This window comes from Sycon ciliatum, chromosome 13, assembly GCF_964019385.1.
Source record: "Sycon ciliatum chromosome 13, ocSycCili1.1, whole genome shotgun sequence".
Lineage (NCBI taxonomy): Eukaryota > Metazoa > Porifera > Calcarea > Leucosolenida > Sycettidae > Sycon > Sycon ciliatum.
In genome coordinates this window covers 22,920,027-22,933,300 of record NC_088655.1, presented here as the reverse complement: position 1 = coordinate 22,933,300, position 13,274 = coordinate 22,920,027, and the positions used below count along the sequence as shown (strand labels likewise).

The window sequence follows — 13,274 nt, the reverse complement described above, 5'->3', positions numbered from 1 at the left end:
TTACAATAGAAACAAATTGTTTGTAATGACGGCGACCGGGGTTGTTTCAACACAGATACAATAATGACTACAAATGTATGTAGGTGCAGAAATGCACACACTGCTACTATGTAGTACTACATTGTACGGCCGGCCACTTGCAGCGCTAGCGCTGCTGACTGGCGCGCAGCGCATATTGTTGCACATATTAAATAATAATTATTATTATTATTGTCATTGGGGGTAGCAGCAGCGGCGCACTACCGCGAGTACCGGTATACCCCAGTGCAGTGTGGCAGTGAGTATGACAAGATATCCATGGGCCTGGCAGTGACGGCAGGTACAAAGGCACGGAAAAGCGTGTAATACTGCGACAGATCTAAAAGGGTACATTGTACTAAGTTCATGTACATGTGCATGTTGTACCTGACAGCGTGGGCATGTAGTATGGAGCAGCCTGGTCAGGTATGCTATGAAAACACTTGCTCCACCGAAGGGCAAGGGGAGGTGGCTGCAGAAGCGAGAGGCATTGTGGGGCTAGCAGCAGCAATATTATCTATTTATGCAGACACCCTGAAATCAGTATCAATCCTTGTTCCTTGTTCGCTTTTGGAAGTGTCTCAAAATCGAGTCACGCCTTGTATGAACCCGCCCTCTTGCACAAGTACTCAACATTTTCGAAAGCTTTTGTTTACTCCAGGCATCCCCATGCCAACCACTGCTCACGTTCTGTGTGCACGGGGCCAGATAGCTGCACGTGACCAGCTGTTACATCATCGCAGCTTTCTTTGTGATTTCGTGCATCCACGAGGACCACGACCCACGTTCAGTCGCAGCGGTGAGCTAGCTGTTGAGTGAGGGGCGCTGCACTGCAGGGTAAACCTGTGTCAGTGTGTGTGACTAGCAGGCCAGATCTACTTGGGACTAGTGTCATACTTGACTCAGTCTGAAGCAATAGTCTTTGTCACGCGAGGTCGCATCAGACGCCGCGAGGTCATGGCATTTCTGCTTCAGCGGCCATCTGAAAGTGGAAGAGAGCGGTCACCTGCAAGACTAATGGCATATCTATGCGACAATGTTACGCTGTTATAGAATCGTCTGCTGGGGGTGCGATGGGTACATGGGAATGTCGAGTCAAGGCGTGAAGCTGTTTCAGGCTACGAGCCGAATCTCCAAGACAGGCATTTTCAATTTGCTAGACATATAGAAATATCTGTCACCTTCGAGCGAACCCGGCGAGAATCCGTCAGCTGGCAATTTTAGTAACGCTACAAATCTTAGCTCAAGTCCAGAGACGTAGCAAAGGTGACTTGAAGGCGGAGGAGTAAAGTGGGAAGAAGACGAAGAGACTTCATTTGAGTTCATGGCGGGCTCGAATACCGCTCGCAAACTGTCCTGCAATGGTGAGCAGAGGAAGAGTCCTCCAGCAGATCACAGTGTAGCTGGACGTAGCGTTCCTATAGTCATCGTGGAGGGAACAAGCAGGACGATTTCCGAAGGTAAGAGTGGCCACCGTATCGCCATGCATTTAGTAGCGCTTTCCTTCAGGTCGAACGAGAATTGCGGAATAAATAGATGCTACATTCTAATCACTACGAAGTGGTGAAGAGCAATTGTAATAGAAATAGTACGTTGAGCGCTATTCGCTGAACGCTCTACAAACATTGGAGCTCATGCGTCCTGCCCACAGACTTGACATCTGACCGACTGGTGAATTCCATATAGAGCCCAGGCGAAGCACGCTCAAGCTTCAACGTTAGCCCGCATTCTTAGCATATTACGGCCGAAGTCGCAACACCTTAGATCTACAGCCAATCTGCATATTTCACGAGAGACGCTTAGCTTGTCTATTAATTTTATTGCACGGTACTGATGTGTCGCTAACAATAGGCAAGCGAAGACATAGTTCGTTTTCCTGTTTTGGTAGTCGCCATGTGGCCATTGGGTTGAGAACACAAACCCTACTCCGCAGTACTGTAACTCGATTCGCCTCCCTTCTGTGCTGCATGCTAAATCGCTTACAATGTAGTGCAGATGACATGGAGTATTCCAAATTCCTTGTCAATGTCGGTCACACCCTAGTCCCTACCTCTAAAACACGCTCCTTCGGAACACGTCACGTGCATTTTACACTCTAGAGGTACTTCTGCTCCCTCTTCGCATTGCTCAAGCCACCCCAGAATAACTCAGTGAGCACAACAAGAACAATTGGAACACTACATCCACTCTGTGAAGATGCTGCACGTGGCATGTGGCTCTGCAGTTCAATAATAGGCTGGTCATGATCTTTATCAACCTAGCCTTTTCTCAGTACTCCCAGGATTTAGAGGTTACATAGCCATGAGAAGATATTGTTCGAAAGCAAACAATTCCATTCCAAGTACGTTTGCCGTGGATGCTGGCACTGAAAAAGGTGCACAACCCTGAAACAAAGGTGCTCATAGATCCATCAGATCAGGTCAGGCTTGCTGCCAATGGCATGGCCCGCTTTACTTCGAGTACTTTCGCATCGTCTTTGAAAAGCCTTTAGAAGTGCTTATGGCCTCGGAAAAGAAGGTGCCTTTCTTCGAGGCTGGTGCGGATGAAGACAGGGAACAGGTCCGTCTACCCAAACTGCTTCCGTTGGGTGTCTCGGGTCTCGGGTCTTGTTCATGTCTGTGTTTCATGTTGTAGCCGTGCAATCAACCTGTAGTTGTTTATCATGACGCAAGAGGGATATCGGGCAACTAACTGCATTCATTCCCTTTAGGATAGAGTGGGCCTGCAGAAGTGTCGTGACACAATACAATTTGAACCAGCAAACGTAATAAAGCCTTAGATGAGAATCGTGCGTATCTGTTGTCGTTATACTGTACTCCTCTAGTGAAATGGATGTCATGAGATATGAATCGTTGTTGTGGACGTGCCCGTGGTTCACACGCCACTCCACACGTGGCATTCTGTAGTTTTTTTGGCTGTGCATTGCACTACATGATTGTACTCATGGTGTTGTTGGACGTGATATCACAACTTGTTCCCTCACAATGCATCTTGAGAACACCTGCAGAGTGTAAGCCGTACCTGTGGAGCTGTGCTTGTGCGGGCTGCTTCTTCACGGTTAAACATTAGGCAGCTGTATATATTTGTTGTCGCGGCCTGGGCAAGGAGGTCACAGCTGTAATCCTCGGGCATAGTTGCAATTCGTATCGCTTTTTTCTGGTCGTGAAGTGTGCCATTTGGTCAGTGCTGTGCGTCCTCTCAGTGATTAGGTACCATAGACTTTGTTCACGTGTTCACGGCAGTGCCTTGACAGGGGAAATGCTCAGAGAACTCTGCTAATCTGGAGTATTGTTATCTTTAAAGGCATTGCCACATTGAAGTGTAGCAGCAGTATGCCGCGTCCACAACTTCGCTGATGCTGAATGGCTCGGGTGAAAGGAGAGCGGAGAGAAAGCAGCGAGGCAGTCAACATCTAAGATGTCACACTAACATGAATAATCAGGAGTTAGGGTATCTACCACTCAATAATATGATGGGTGTTCACTGAAAGACTCTGAGCGGAGATTGTAGATTGTTCTTTCCTGTGAGTTTCTTTTGGCAACAAGTCCTAAAGATAGCGTTCTGGAATTCGGATGTCGAGCACTTACAAGTTTGAAAAAAAGTAAAAGACGGCGGCTCAAGGCACCAGTTACTGCCTGCCGCAATTTAACCAGATATACATGTAGACTCATGGTGTGCAGTTATGATATGTGGTAAAGCTGAGTGCCAGGTCGGTGAATACCCATGCTGTCATTCAGTGTAGTGTCACGGCGTTGAGTCTTGATGCTGTTATGCAGTCTAGCATGTTCTCACCCAATCTGACTGTTTCCTGCATACATATATCCCGCGAACAAGGAAACTGTGACTTTCAGTGCTAGTGTCTCCTACACACTTTCAACAGCTCTCTTCCCGTATGATTACTGCCAATCCGCTTGAATCATACAGATACGAATGTCGTGTTTGAACTTCAAATTTTCTTCCACAATGGGGATATCTGGTCCTGTCCAGTAGGAGCGGCCAGTTTATTATAGCTCCGTTGGAGCTTGTCGGCATTGACTTGCCTAGTTTTAGCTTGACTGGGCAAGTTGGGGAGCAACCAGTGAGATGATGGCGGTACATCACCACAAATGTGCACCGCTAAAGGTCTTTTTTTGTGATTTTAGCACTCACGATAAGTACAAGTGACACCTCTCTATGAGAAGTTGAGAACATGAAAAGTAGCTGACACTGCGTGGGATGTAATGGGTCTGACGCAATTATCAGCGTTGGCAAGATGGCAATCTCAGTGCCATGGTATTATGATGTTCATGGTGGATGTGGTGGTGGTGGTAGTGCTGGTGCTGGTGGTTCTGATGGTGATGGTGCTGGTGCTAGTGCTGGTGGTGCTGTTGATGGTGATGGTCCTGCTGGTGGCAGTGATGGTCCCCGTGGCGGGGTGGTAATGGGGGGGGGGGGGGGGTTGCTGGGGCTTGGTGGTGGTAGTAGTGATGGTGGTCCTGGCAATAGTGGTGATGATGTTGCCCCTGCTGATGGTGGTTACAGCTGGTGGTGCTGGTTGTGGTTATGGTGCTACTGGTGTTACTGTTGCTACTATTGCTGCAGCTGCTGGTGGTGATAATGGTGGGTTGAGGGTAGTGTGTGTATGTATGTATATTATATATATAATAATATGTGTGTGTGTGTTTGTGTGTGTTTGTGTGTGTATATGTCTGTGTCTGTGTCTGTGTCTGTCTGTCTGTGTCTGTGTAAGTGCATGCGGGTGAGGGAGTGAGTAAGTGCCCATGTATGTGTGTTTGTGAACCCGTTTTGGTGTGGGAATGTGGGAATCTGTGCGTATGTATGTTGGGCAGAGATAGAGAAAGAGAGGGGCTCCGCAAGGGGAAGGAGAGAAAAAGAAATAGGGAGCTATGATAAAAGGGGTGATGGGCAGACAAAGGACTCATTAAAAATCCAGTTTGGCACTTCAGAATACACTTCAGAATACATTTTACCGGATTTTAATTCATTGGTAGAAACTAGAAAGTCTGTAGATAATGTCCCTGCACGAACAACAGGCCCTGCACGAACAACAGGCCCTGCACGAACAACAGGCCCTGCACGAACAACAGGCCCTGCATGGAAAAACAATGAGTTCCAGTCTCAAGAAATTGAATTAAGAAGATGATTTGTGCAGTATCCTTGACATGAAGTATCACATTTTGCCTGGTTTGTAACTTGTCTTTCCATATAAGGTATAGTTGGGAATGAAGTCACTGGGACAGTGTTGAGCATAACTGTCGTCAGAAAACATCGCATACCTGTTACTGGCATTCTAGATGAATGGCTGGCTCAGTGTGTTGTGGGTGACTTGCTGGCTCAGTATGCGTTGGAAGAATGCCACAGGCGCACTGTGAAATCGAACATGATTGGACATGACTGACAGCAAAGTATGCCGGTGGAAACAAAGATGACCTTTGCTCCAATAGACAGATATGTGTGGGTAGGTTGAACCCGGCCTGAGATTCACTACACGTAGAAGAAGTTTTCAAGCGCATTCTTGGCTATCACATGACAGTTGAATGGGCGCCAAAGTGATTGAAACCGTTCAGAAGGATTCTATTACAGCCTTTCTGTCTTGCAAGTAATTACCAAGGGATAAATGGCTGGTTCGAGGAGCACAAAACCAGATGAACGGAAAGTCGCAGGACCATCCTCTTGAGATCTTTTGTTTCGAGCTTGGCAAGCCATTGTCTCCATGATAGATACAGTGCACATTGAGCATCCCGGGAGCGGATTGCTACAGTGCATGCATCAATCATCGTTATCTTGAATGTACAGTGGAATTCCACACTCAAAACCTGAGTATATGTGGAGGTTGCATTAGATTGTATTATGTCTTGGTGCTCTATGCTTTGCATACCACATTGTTGTACTGGTTGCATGTCATGATTCCCACTACAGCACGTTGGCCACCATTTCTTGGCCACGGAATTCAGAAATATAAAAAAGAACATCATAGTTTGAGAATATGAACAGCTCTATGTTCGTTGGAATAACCAACATCATGTCTATGAACAGAGACAGCTGAATCGACACATCAGGAAAGCTTTCTTGAAATTGTCACAAGCAAAAATGGCAGAAAATGGTGATCAACACAGAAAGAAGTGGGGCGGAATTGAACGTGAAGAATGTTGATAGAAACGGCAATGAGAATATCTTAGGAACTAACTCAGGTACCGAACCAGTACTAAGGGTGGAGAAGAGAGTGGGTATATGGATGGGGGTTATGGGAAACCATTCACAACTGTAACCAGATAGCATACGGTCATCGTAGCTAAAGGGTTTGGGCGTGTAGTGTGGGGTTAACCTGCCTAGAGCATGTTCACCCACGGTCTGTAGCCTTGGTTTACACTGCCTGCTGTACTGTCAGTAAAATCTACAAGTGCTGAAAACCATAAATTCTGCCACATTGTCACAAATGTCCAGTCTGTTCCAGTTCAGGTCATGTTTTCCGGCTTTGTGTTTCTTGGGTTAGGCATGCTGAATCTAAATCTGTATCCCAATCAGGGCACTTGACACTTTCATGCAGACATGTGCTGGACCCCAAGACCCTAAACCTGTGGTCTGCGACAAGTTAGGCACCACATACCACCTGCACGGATCTCACTTTCGCCTGTCACCGCCCAGTCCCAGCTACAGGTGATGTGGACTTTGGCAAGCTGCTGGAGACAATGCCTCAGCTGCCCAGCGTGTCATGACAGACTGCCTAGGGTGGTTCACACTCATGCCCTGACATCTCCTATTTTTTCTCAGTTTCACATGACCCCGACTGATTTCTACAGGTTGATTTGAAGCATGACTGAATTCAGTGACGTTTGGGGGCAGATTTTTCTGGCAGGTTGCTATGCTACATGAAGCAGCTCAAGTAGCCGCACAGTGCCAGCTCCAGAACCATGAGCACGTGCTCAGCTTGCAGCACTAGCATGCAGAGTAGGACAGGAACTGTAAAGGCTAAGACTGAGACCCCCCATGCATGCAATCTCCGTGCTGGAGATGGGCACTCTTGGTCCTGTCCGCCCACGAGATGATTCATGTTATGACCCAATACAGTCTCTCACAGACAAGATGACCCTGCCCTTGAACCTGCCCTGGCTGCTGGCACACCATCATCAGGAAACTACTTACCATATCCAATAATCCAGGCACATGCATATGTTGAGCTGGGCTCATGTTGCTTGCCTCAAATTTAGCCATAAGGCCTCTGTCCACATGGGCAATGCGTGTACCTCACGCCAGTAGCAAATGAAACCAGCCATTTGGGCATAGTATCCTGAAGGTCGGCTATCGTGATATTTTTGCCTTGTAGTCACGTACTTAGGTCGTGTGGAGATACGTCACCAAAATTATGTAGTCTCTGCACACTCGCCTGGCATTTCCATTGTGTCTGCTGGACATTGTCAAGGTCACTGTACCTGCATGATCTCAGCCGAATTTAGCACCGTAGGCAAAGGATGATCAGATTTGGTTCAACTGGTAGTTTTCTGGCTTTAGAGAGCTAGTTTAGTGAATGGTTTGCTCATTGGCACGCCTAGCTGGATAGATGCTGTGATTCTTATACTGAGGAAGCAGCGTGGCATGAACGCAGAGATCATGAGATTATGGCCGTGTATAGAGGAAATGACTTTTGGAACTCCAGTAAGCACTCAGTGTCGTCTCATTGTTTAGCTAGAGACTGTGCCAATTAGCATTGCGATACCTATCCCCTGTGTGTTCTATTCAGCCTCCTATGTGTTCACCTGGTCCAAGTCTATGCTATTATCTCCGAATGTAACCCGGCTAGGGTATATTCGTATTGCCAGATACACTCCCACCGCTTATATCCTTGCAAAACAATGTGCAGATTGGACAAAGCTGGGTGCAGGATGAAGAATGTGGGAACCTGTGTGTCACCTAGCAATGGCTGAAAGGTCAAATTCGTATGCACCCCAATCAGGGGACTAGTTCGTTTATCACCGAAAGAAAACAGACCTCTAGCCGTGGCCAATTCTTCCAGCTGTGTAGGTGTCATGGTGGAACATTCATGAATGGAGTTTCGACACATGGATTCGAGTGCCAGGTCGTAGCCATTATCAGCCTTGTTCTTATTCTCCATGTCCCTTCTCGTGTTTATCATTCTTGCTTCTGTTCAGCCCAAGTTGCCACCAACACAGACACGGCTATGCAGCAGCAAACCCCACCAGCAGCACCAGCAGGCACCCCACGCTCAGTGGGTTCCTCCCAGGAGAGGGCAGCAAGCTACGAGAAGATTCGGCAATGGTGAGTGAAACTATCCTTTAGGCATACACTGTGTTTGACCTGGCATCATCCACCCATTGAGCAAGTTGTTTGTGTATCCCACCAACATAATAATACATCACAGGCATCAGATAGTTCATGCGAGCAGGGTAAGGTCCCTTTCCAGTGGTCTGGAGGCTGTTTAAGCCTTTCATTTCAAATCGAGCGACATGATGTGATGAATGCACATCCACATATGTTTTGGCCTGTTCTTGACAAGCCTGCTAAAACAGATACATACCTGACCTTTCCGCCTTAGGTATACTATGCATATGAAGCCATTATGGGAGTGCCTCCATAACAGTACTATCCTGAGAAATCATCTATTGTGTTTGTTGTTGTCCGAAAAGGATCCGTGATAATTTCGAGAAAGAGGAAGGATCTGGACTTCCACGTGAGCAAGTATATAACTTCTACAAGGATTTTGGACCATCGGATGATTTCACTGTGATCAACCCAGCCAGTTTTGGAAAGGTAAGATTCTCATGACCAAAATGTTTCCCCTATGTATAGCTATCTTTTAACGCGTACACTCTAAAAGAGTCTTATTATTTTGGCTCGTATACACTTGTATACGCAGCAGTGAGACCGAGACCCCATGTTCTATGGAGAATCACATGTCCGCCCCGTCCCGATTATCACCTTATCCCATTTGCTGACATTTTGCATTCGATAATCAGTGGATTTGTGTGGAAAAAAGGAAGAAAGAAGACGTGATCCAGGCTGCACCCGTAGTCAAAATCATTGCTGATGCCAGTGGCCTCGGTCAGGTTTAGTAAGTGACGCTTAGATGGAAACAAGGAAAACGGTGGGGAACAAGTTATGCGTTAGACTTAGAGTCCACCAACTAAACCAGGTTTTGAACAGTCAGACGTGCACAAGGTAGCACCAGACTGCCAAGGAGTACTGAGACATTCCACGGCATTTTCAGTCTGGTGCTACCTTGTGCACGTCTGACTGTTCAAAACCTGGTTTAGTTGGTGGAGTCTAAAGCATAACTTGTGTCCCACCGTTTTTGCATGTTTCCATTTAATATTTTCCTTGGCTCAACATCTGAGTTTAGAGTCTATAGCACAACATTTCAAGAGAACATGGCTGCTAAAGGTTACCCCATAACCCGTCTGTTAAGAAAATTACCTGTTTGTTAGTTAAGGGTACACCCGCTTGACCCCTACTACAGACATACTCATAGTTCTTGATCAGTTCTTTCGCGTGGTTCCAAACTTCGCCATACCCTACCACCTAACACCGGAAGCAAATGCAACATAACCTTCGAGTCCAACCACTTTCACAAAATACTTCATAAGCATTGAAAGGAATAAACTGCAAAAAGAGCCAAAAAGTGATCCAGGCAAACCAAGCACTGCTTGTTGCCAAAAATTGGCATTGTTACAATTCTAGCTGTCAATGTGTTTGTGGGTCTGGGTGAACATGTGATTTCATTCCTATTCTGGTGAACGTTTGGTTGTGGCTGCAGTGTGTTAGGCATGTATTCCCGTCAGCTGAAGTCAAGATCCGTCGCCTTGGAACTCGTGGACGATCAAAGTAAGCAGGGATAGGCATGATGTGTGTGTGTGTGTGTCCCATATGGTGCAGTGGTATGTGCAGTCGATTTCCAATCGGGAGATTGCGGGTTCAATTCCTGATGATTTTGGTCGAACACGTCTTTCTTCTCTTTCTCGGACTCTTCCTGACTTTTCTTTCATTCTTCTGGATGGTTACCAACACCCAGCATATGAGTCAGTGAAAACTTGTGATCTTTCACTAGTTTTAGACATGTCATATTTCTAGCACTGAGGTAACATATGTAGTCATAGAAATATTATCAACACCTAAGAACACCAAATTAGTGTATATAACTGCTCCTTGGCAGACTTCCACTTCATATTGTATCCTGATGATGGCAATTTGCCGAAACGTTGAAAATGATTATGTGAAATGAAATGAGTTGTGAATTTGCAGTGCCCAGGGAATGAGCATGTGTGCTCACCAATTCTCTTCGAGTTATGAAGCTGCAGGATGCCTCACCGCTACTTCGTTGGTTACCAACAGCCAGTGTATGCCGGAGTATGTGGTGTGTGTGTAGAAAAAAATGGAAAAATGAAAAATAGGGATTCACTGGCCAGAAAAAGTCACTTCAAACAGCTGTGTGGTAGATACGAGGCTAAAAATAGTGGCGATCAATTCATCAGCCTTGCAAGCTGTTGAATGGTGTAATCCCAGCACAAGTTGCTATGTCTAACATAGCTGTTCGCTATCATCGCTTCCGCGATGGGCATGTCTGAGGTCTGAGGTATGTGTGTGTGTGCGTGTATGTGTGTGTGTGTATGTGTGTGTGTGTGTGTGTGTGTGTGTGTGTGTGTGTGTGTGTGTGTGTGTGCATGTATGTGTGTGTGTGTGTGTGTGTGCCAGCTAGTTCGGTTGGTGGGTACACTTATGCCGGATAGTGTTGGGTCTGTTGCCAACGGGCTCGGCTGCTTGAAGGTGTAATGTTGTACCTACCACCTTTGTTGGTTTCAGGGTTCATATACTTTCTATTTGAAGTATACATACCTGTTAATCATGGACTACTTCTGGCTAGATTAACTCTTGTGTAATCATGGTGCTAGTGAAGCTTGTATCAGATCCACTCTGATTTAGCCACCCACACTAGTAGCAAGTATTACCTTCACTGGGGGCAGGGGTACCTGCAGTTGGATCCCAGGACGGATACCCTGATGCCGCCAATCCTTTTTCTGCACCTTGTCCTCACCCACTTACTGAGGTGTGGTGAGCCCATAAGTGGGATCATTTTCAAGTCCACCCAGAGTTTTGGGGATTTCAGGGGGTGTCGGCCGTTGGGCGGTTCAATAGCCAATTGAGTCATCTTTCCAAGATTCCTTTTGAGTCTCTCTCCCCTCTCCCGGGGAGACCCACGTGACCAGTTTTGGCAGTGAGCAACAAGTACAAGTACAAGTGTGTGTGTCTGTGTGTGTGTGTGTGTGTGTGTGTGAGCTGGGGGCCGGGGGTGGGGGTGGGAGGAGGGCATTGGACCAAGCCACATAATGGTGCTCCATAATTTGATCATGTACAGAACTAGGGTCGAATGCCGTACAGCGCTCCCAGAAATTAATTATGGTACGCAAGCGAGTTCAGTTTCAGAATCAGTCCTTCTTTCTAAACATTAATCCCGTAAAAAATGCTTAGCCCCTTTCCAAACCAGGAAAATGGCTGACCATGTCAACTCTTTTGCTACATTATTATCTGAACTACCCACTAGATTGTTTTTCCTATGTGGTGTTCGTAATTTTTAATCGGGCTCATTGCATGAAAAGGTTAGCAATGTAGCATAGCTGGAAATCCATTTCCTTTGCTGCTGGACTGCTGTCCTTGGCTAAGTAGGCTTTCTATATTCTATCTTCTTTTGCATTGGCAAGGTATCATTATTATGGGCTGACAGTCAAGAAATCGTCGCCATTCTTCGAGGATATGGTACGCATGAAGGAACAAGAAATGTAAGTGGAAGCTACTTTGATTTCCTCGCTGTTATCGCTGTTGTGAATGACAGCTTAATATACAAGGAGAGAGAATGCCTAGATGAGGGTTGGACACTCTGCAAGGAGCTTGAATGGTGAATGGAGTTGGTCCAGTTTTGGCATGACACATCAAGAAATGAAAGATGCGTCCGAATTAGGGGTGAAAGTTGGCACTGAGATCCCGAGTTCGAGTACTCTGATTTTCTCCGATCGAATATTCGTGTATTCGAGTATTCTTCATCCCCTAAAAATTGCACACCAAGAGCCTTAAAATCATATGATACAACCCTGATTGAACCGAGTAGCAGTCATTTTTCTCGGGTATATCGGTTTGTGGGTCATTTGGGCTCTCTCTACTCGTGAACAAATGTTCACCACACAGTCTGCACCTCAATATCTGCCGACTGCTGCTCTGAAACTGCAGATTTCTGTGATAAATGCATGCACCATGTATGAACGAGTACTCTGATTTATTCCGAGTACGATTATTTTATTTTTGAAAAAACCGAGCGAGTACTCAAGTACTCGGTATAATTGTTTCACCCCTAGTCCGAATCTTTCCACTAATCTCAGAAATTAGCACAAAACAGGCTCTTTTAGAAGTGTTATACTGCCAATATCTTGTGTTTATTATTATTAGTATTATGCACTTACGCGTCAATGTCAGCGGTGGTAAACCGCCCACAAATTCGCACGTGCTAAATGGACTTGGGAAATGAGCACCGAGCATTCGGTGCGGCATGGAAATAAAAGAGCAACGACAACAGAAATAGAAATACAATAACAAGACGTACCCGCTAAGGGGCACATAACAGCATTGCTCAGATTGAACAGAGGATGCAGACACAGAATATAGGGCATTGTCGACTCCGTTTTGAGAATAATCCAGTAAAATGGTAGCAGATGGATGCAAATCCACGCACTACGTTTTAAAGAGAGGAATTTTGTTGTCTTGTGTTTAGATCTTTTTATCTCTTTTCTTTTTTTCCTTGGAATTTCCCGCTGCAGGAACTTGGCATTTGGACAGAGTCTCCGTCCAGAGGATGAACCTGAAGATTATTCTCCAACCATGGTAGGTTGTGCATGCGCTGTTCACAGAGGATACGACATTACCACACTTCAGATAGGCATAATTGGAAGTAGTATAGGGCTTGAAAATGCTATGTCACAGCATAGCAACAATTCAAAAACTGGATCCACATGGATCTAGTTTTTGTTTTTGCTGTTTGCGTTATGCAGAGCTCACTGACTTGTCAGTTTGAGCACTCTGGCAAGGTACGTTCGGACCTGATTGGAAATTTTTATTTCCATTGCTATCAGGTTCGGCCTCATTTCCTCTGTGCTGCGCTGACGAGTCCACAAAGGACGAAACAGCTCTGTCCGCAGATTGAGTATTTCGCTCCTGCTCTTGTAGCAGTTGAGCACTCTTGCGTGGGGTAGTGCCTTTGC

General features: G+C 46.0%; 1 protein-coding gene across 2 annotated transcripts in view; it reads left to right on the top strand.

The window, feature by feature from the left end:
* The first annotated feature begins 945 nt into the window (after positions 1-945).
* Positions 946-13,274, top strand: part of LOC135829428 (scaffold protein salvador-like) — a 14,973-nt gene continuing 2,644 nt past the window's right edge. The window contains exons 1-6 of one of the 2 annotated variants that reach the window (XM_065341838.1): positions 946-1,478; positions 8,166-8,292; positions 8,661-8,784; positions 9,788-9,855; positions 11,727-11,804; positions 12,834-12,897. In XM_065341838.1, the coding sequence (XP_065197910.1) occupies positions 1,343-1,478; positions 8,166-8,292; positions 8,661-8,784; positions 9,788-9,855; positions 11,727-11,804; positions 12,834-12,897 (597 nt within the window). In that variant the 5' untranslated portion in view covers positions 946-1,342. Of the gene's footprint in view, positions 1,479-5,846; positions 7,672-8,165; positions 8,293-8,660; positions 8,785-9,787; positions 9,856-11,726; positions 11,805-12,833; positions 12,898-13,274 lie in introns of those variants that run through there. The other variant, XM_065341839.1, reaches the window with a different exon arrangement.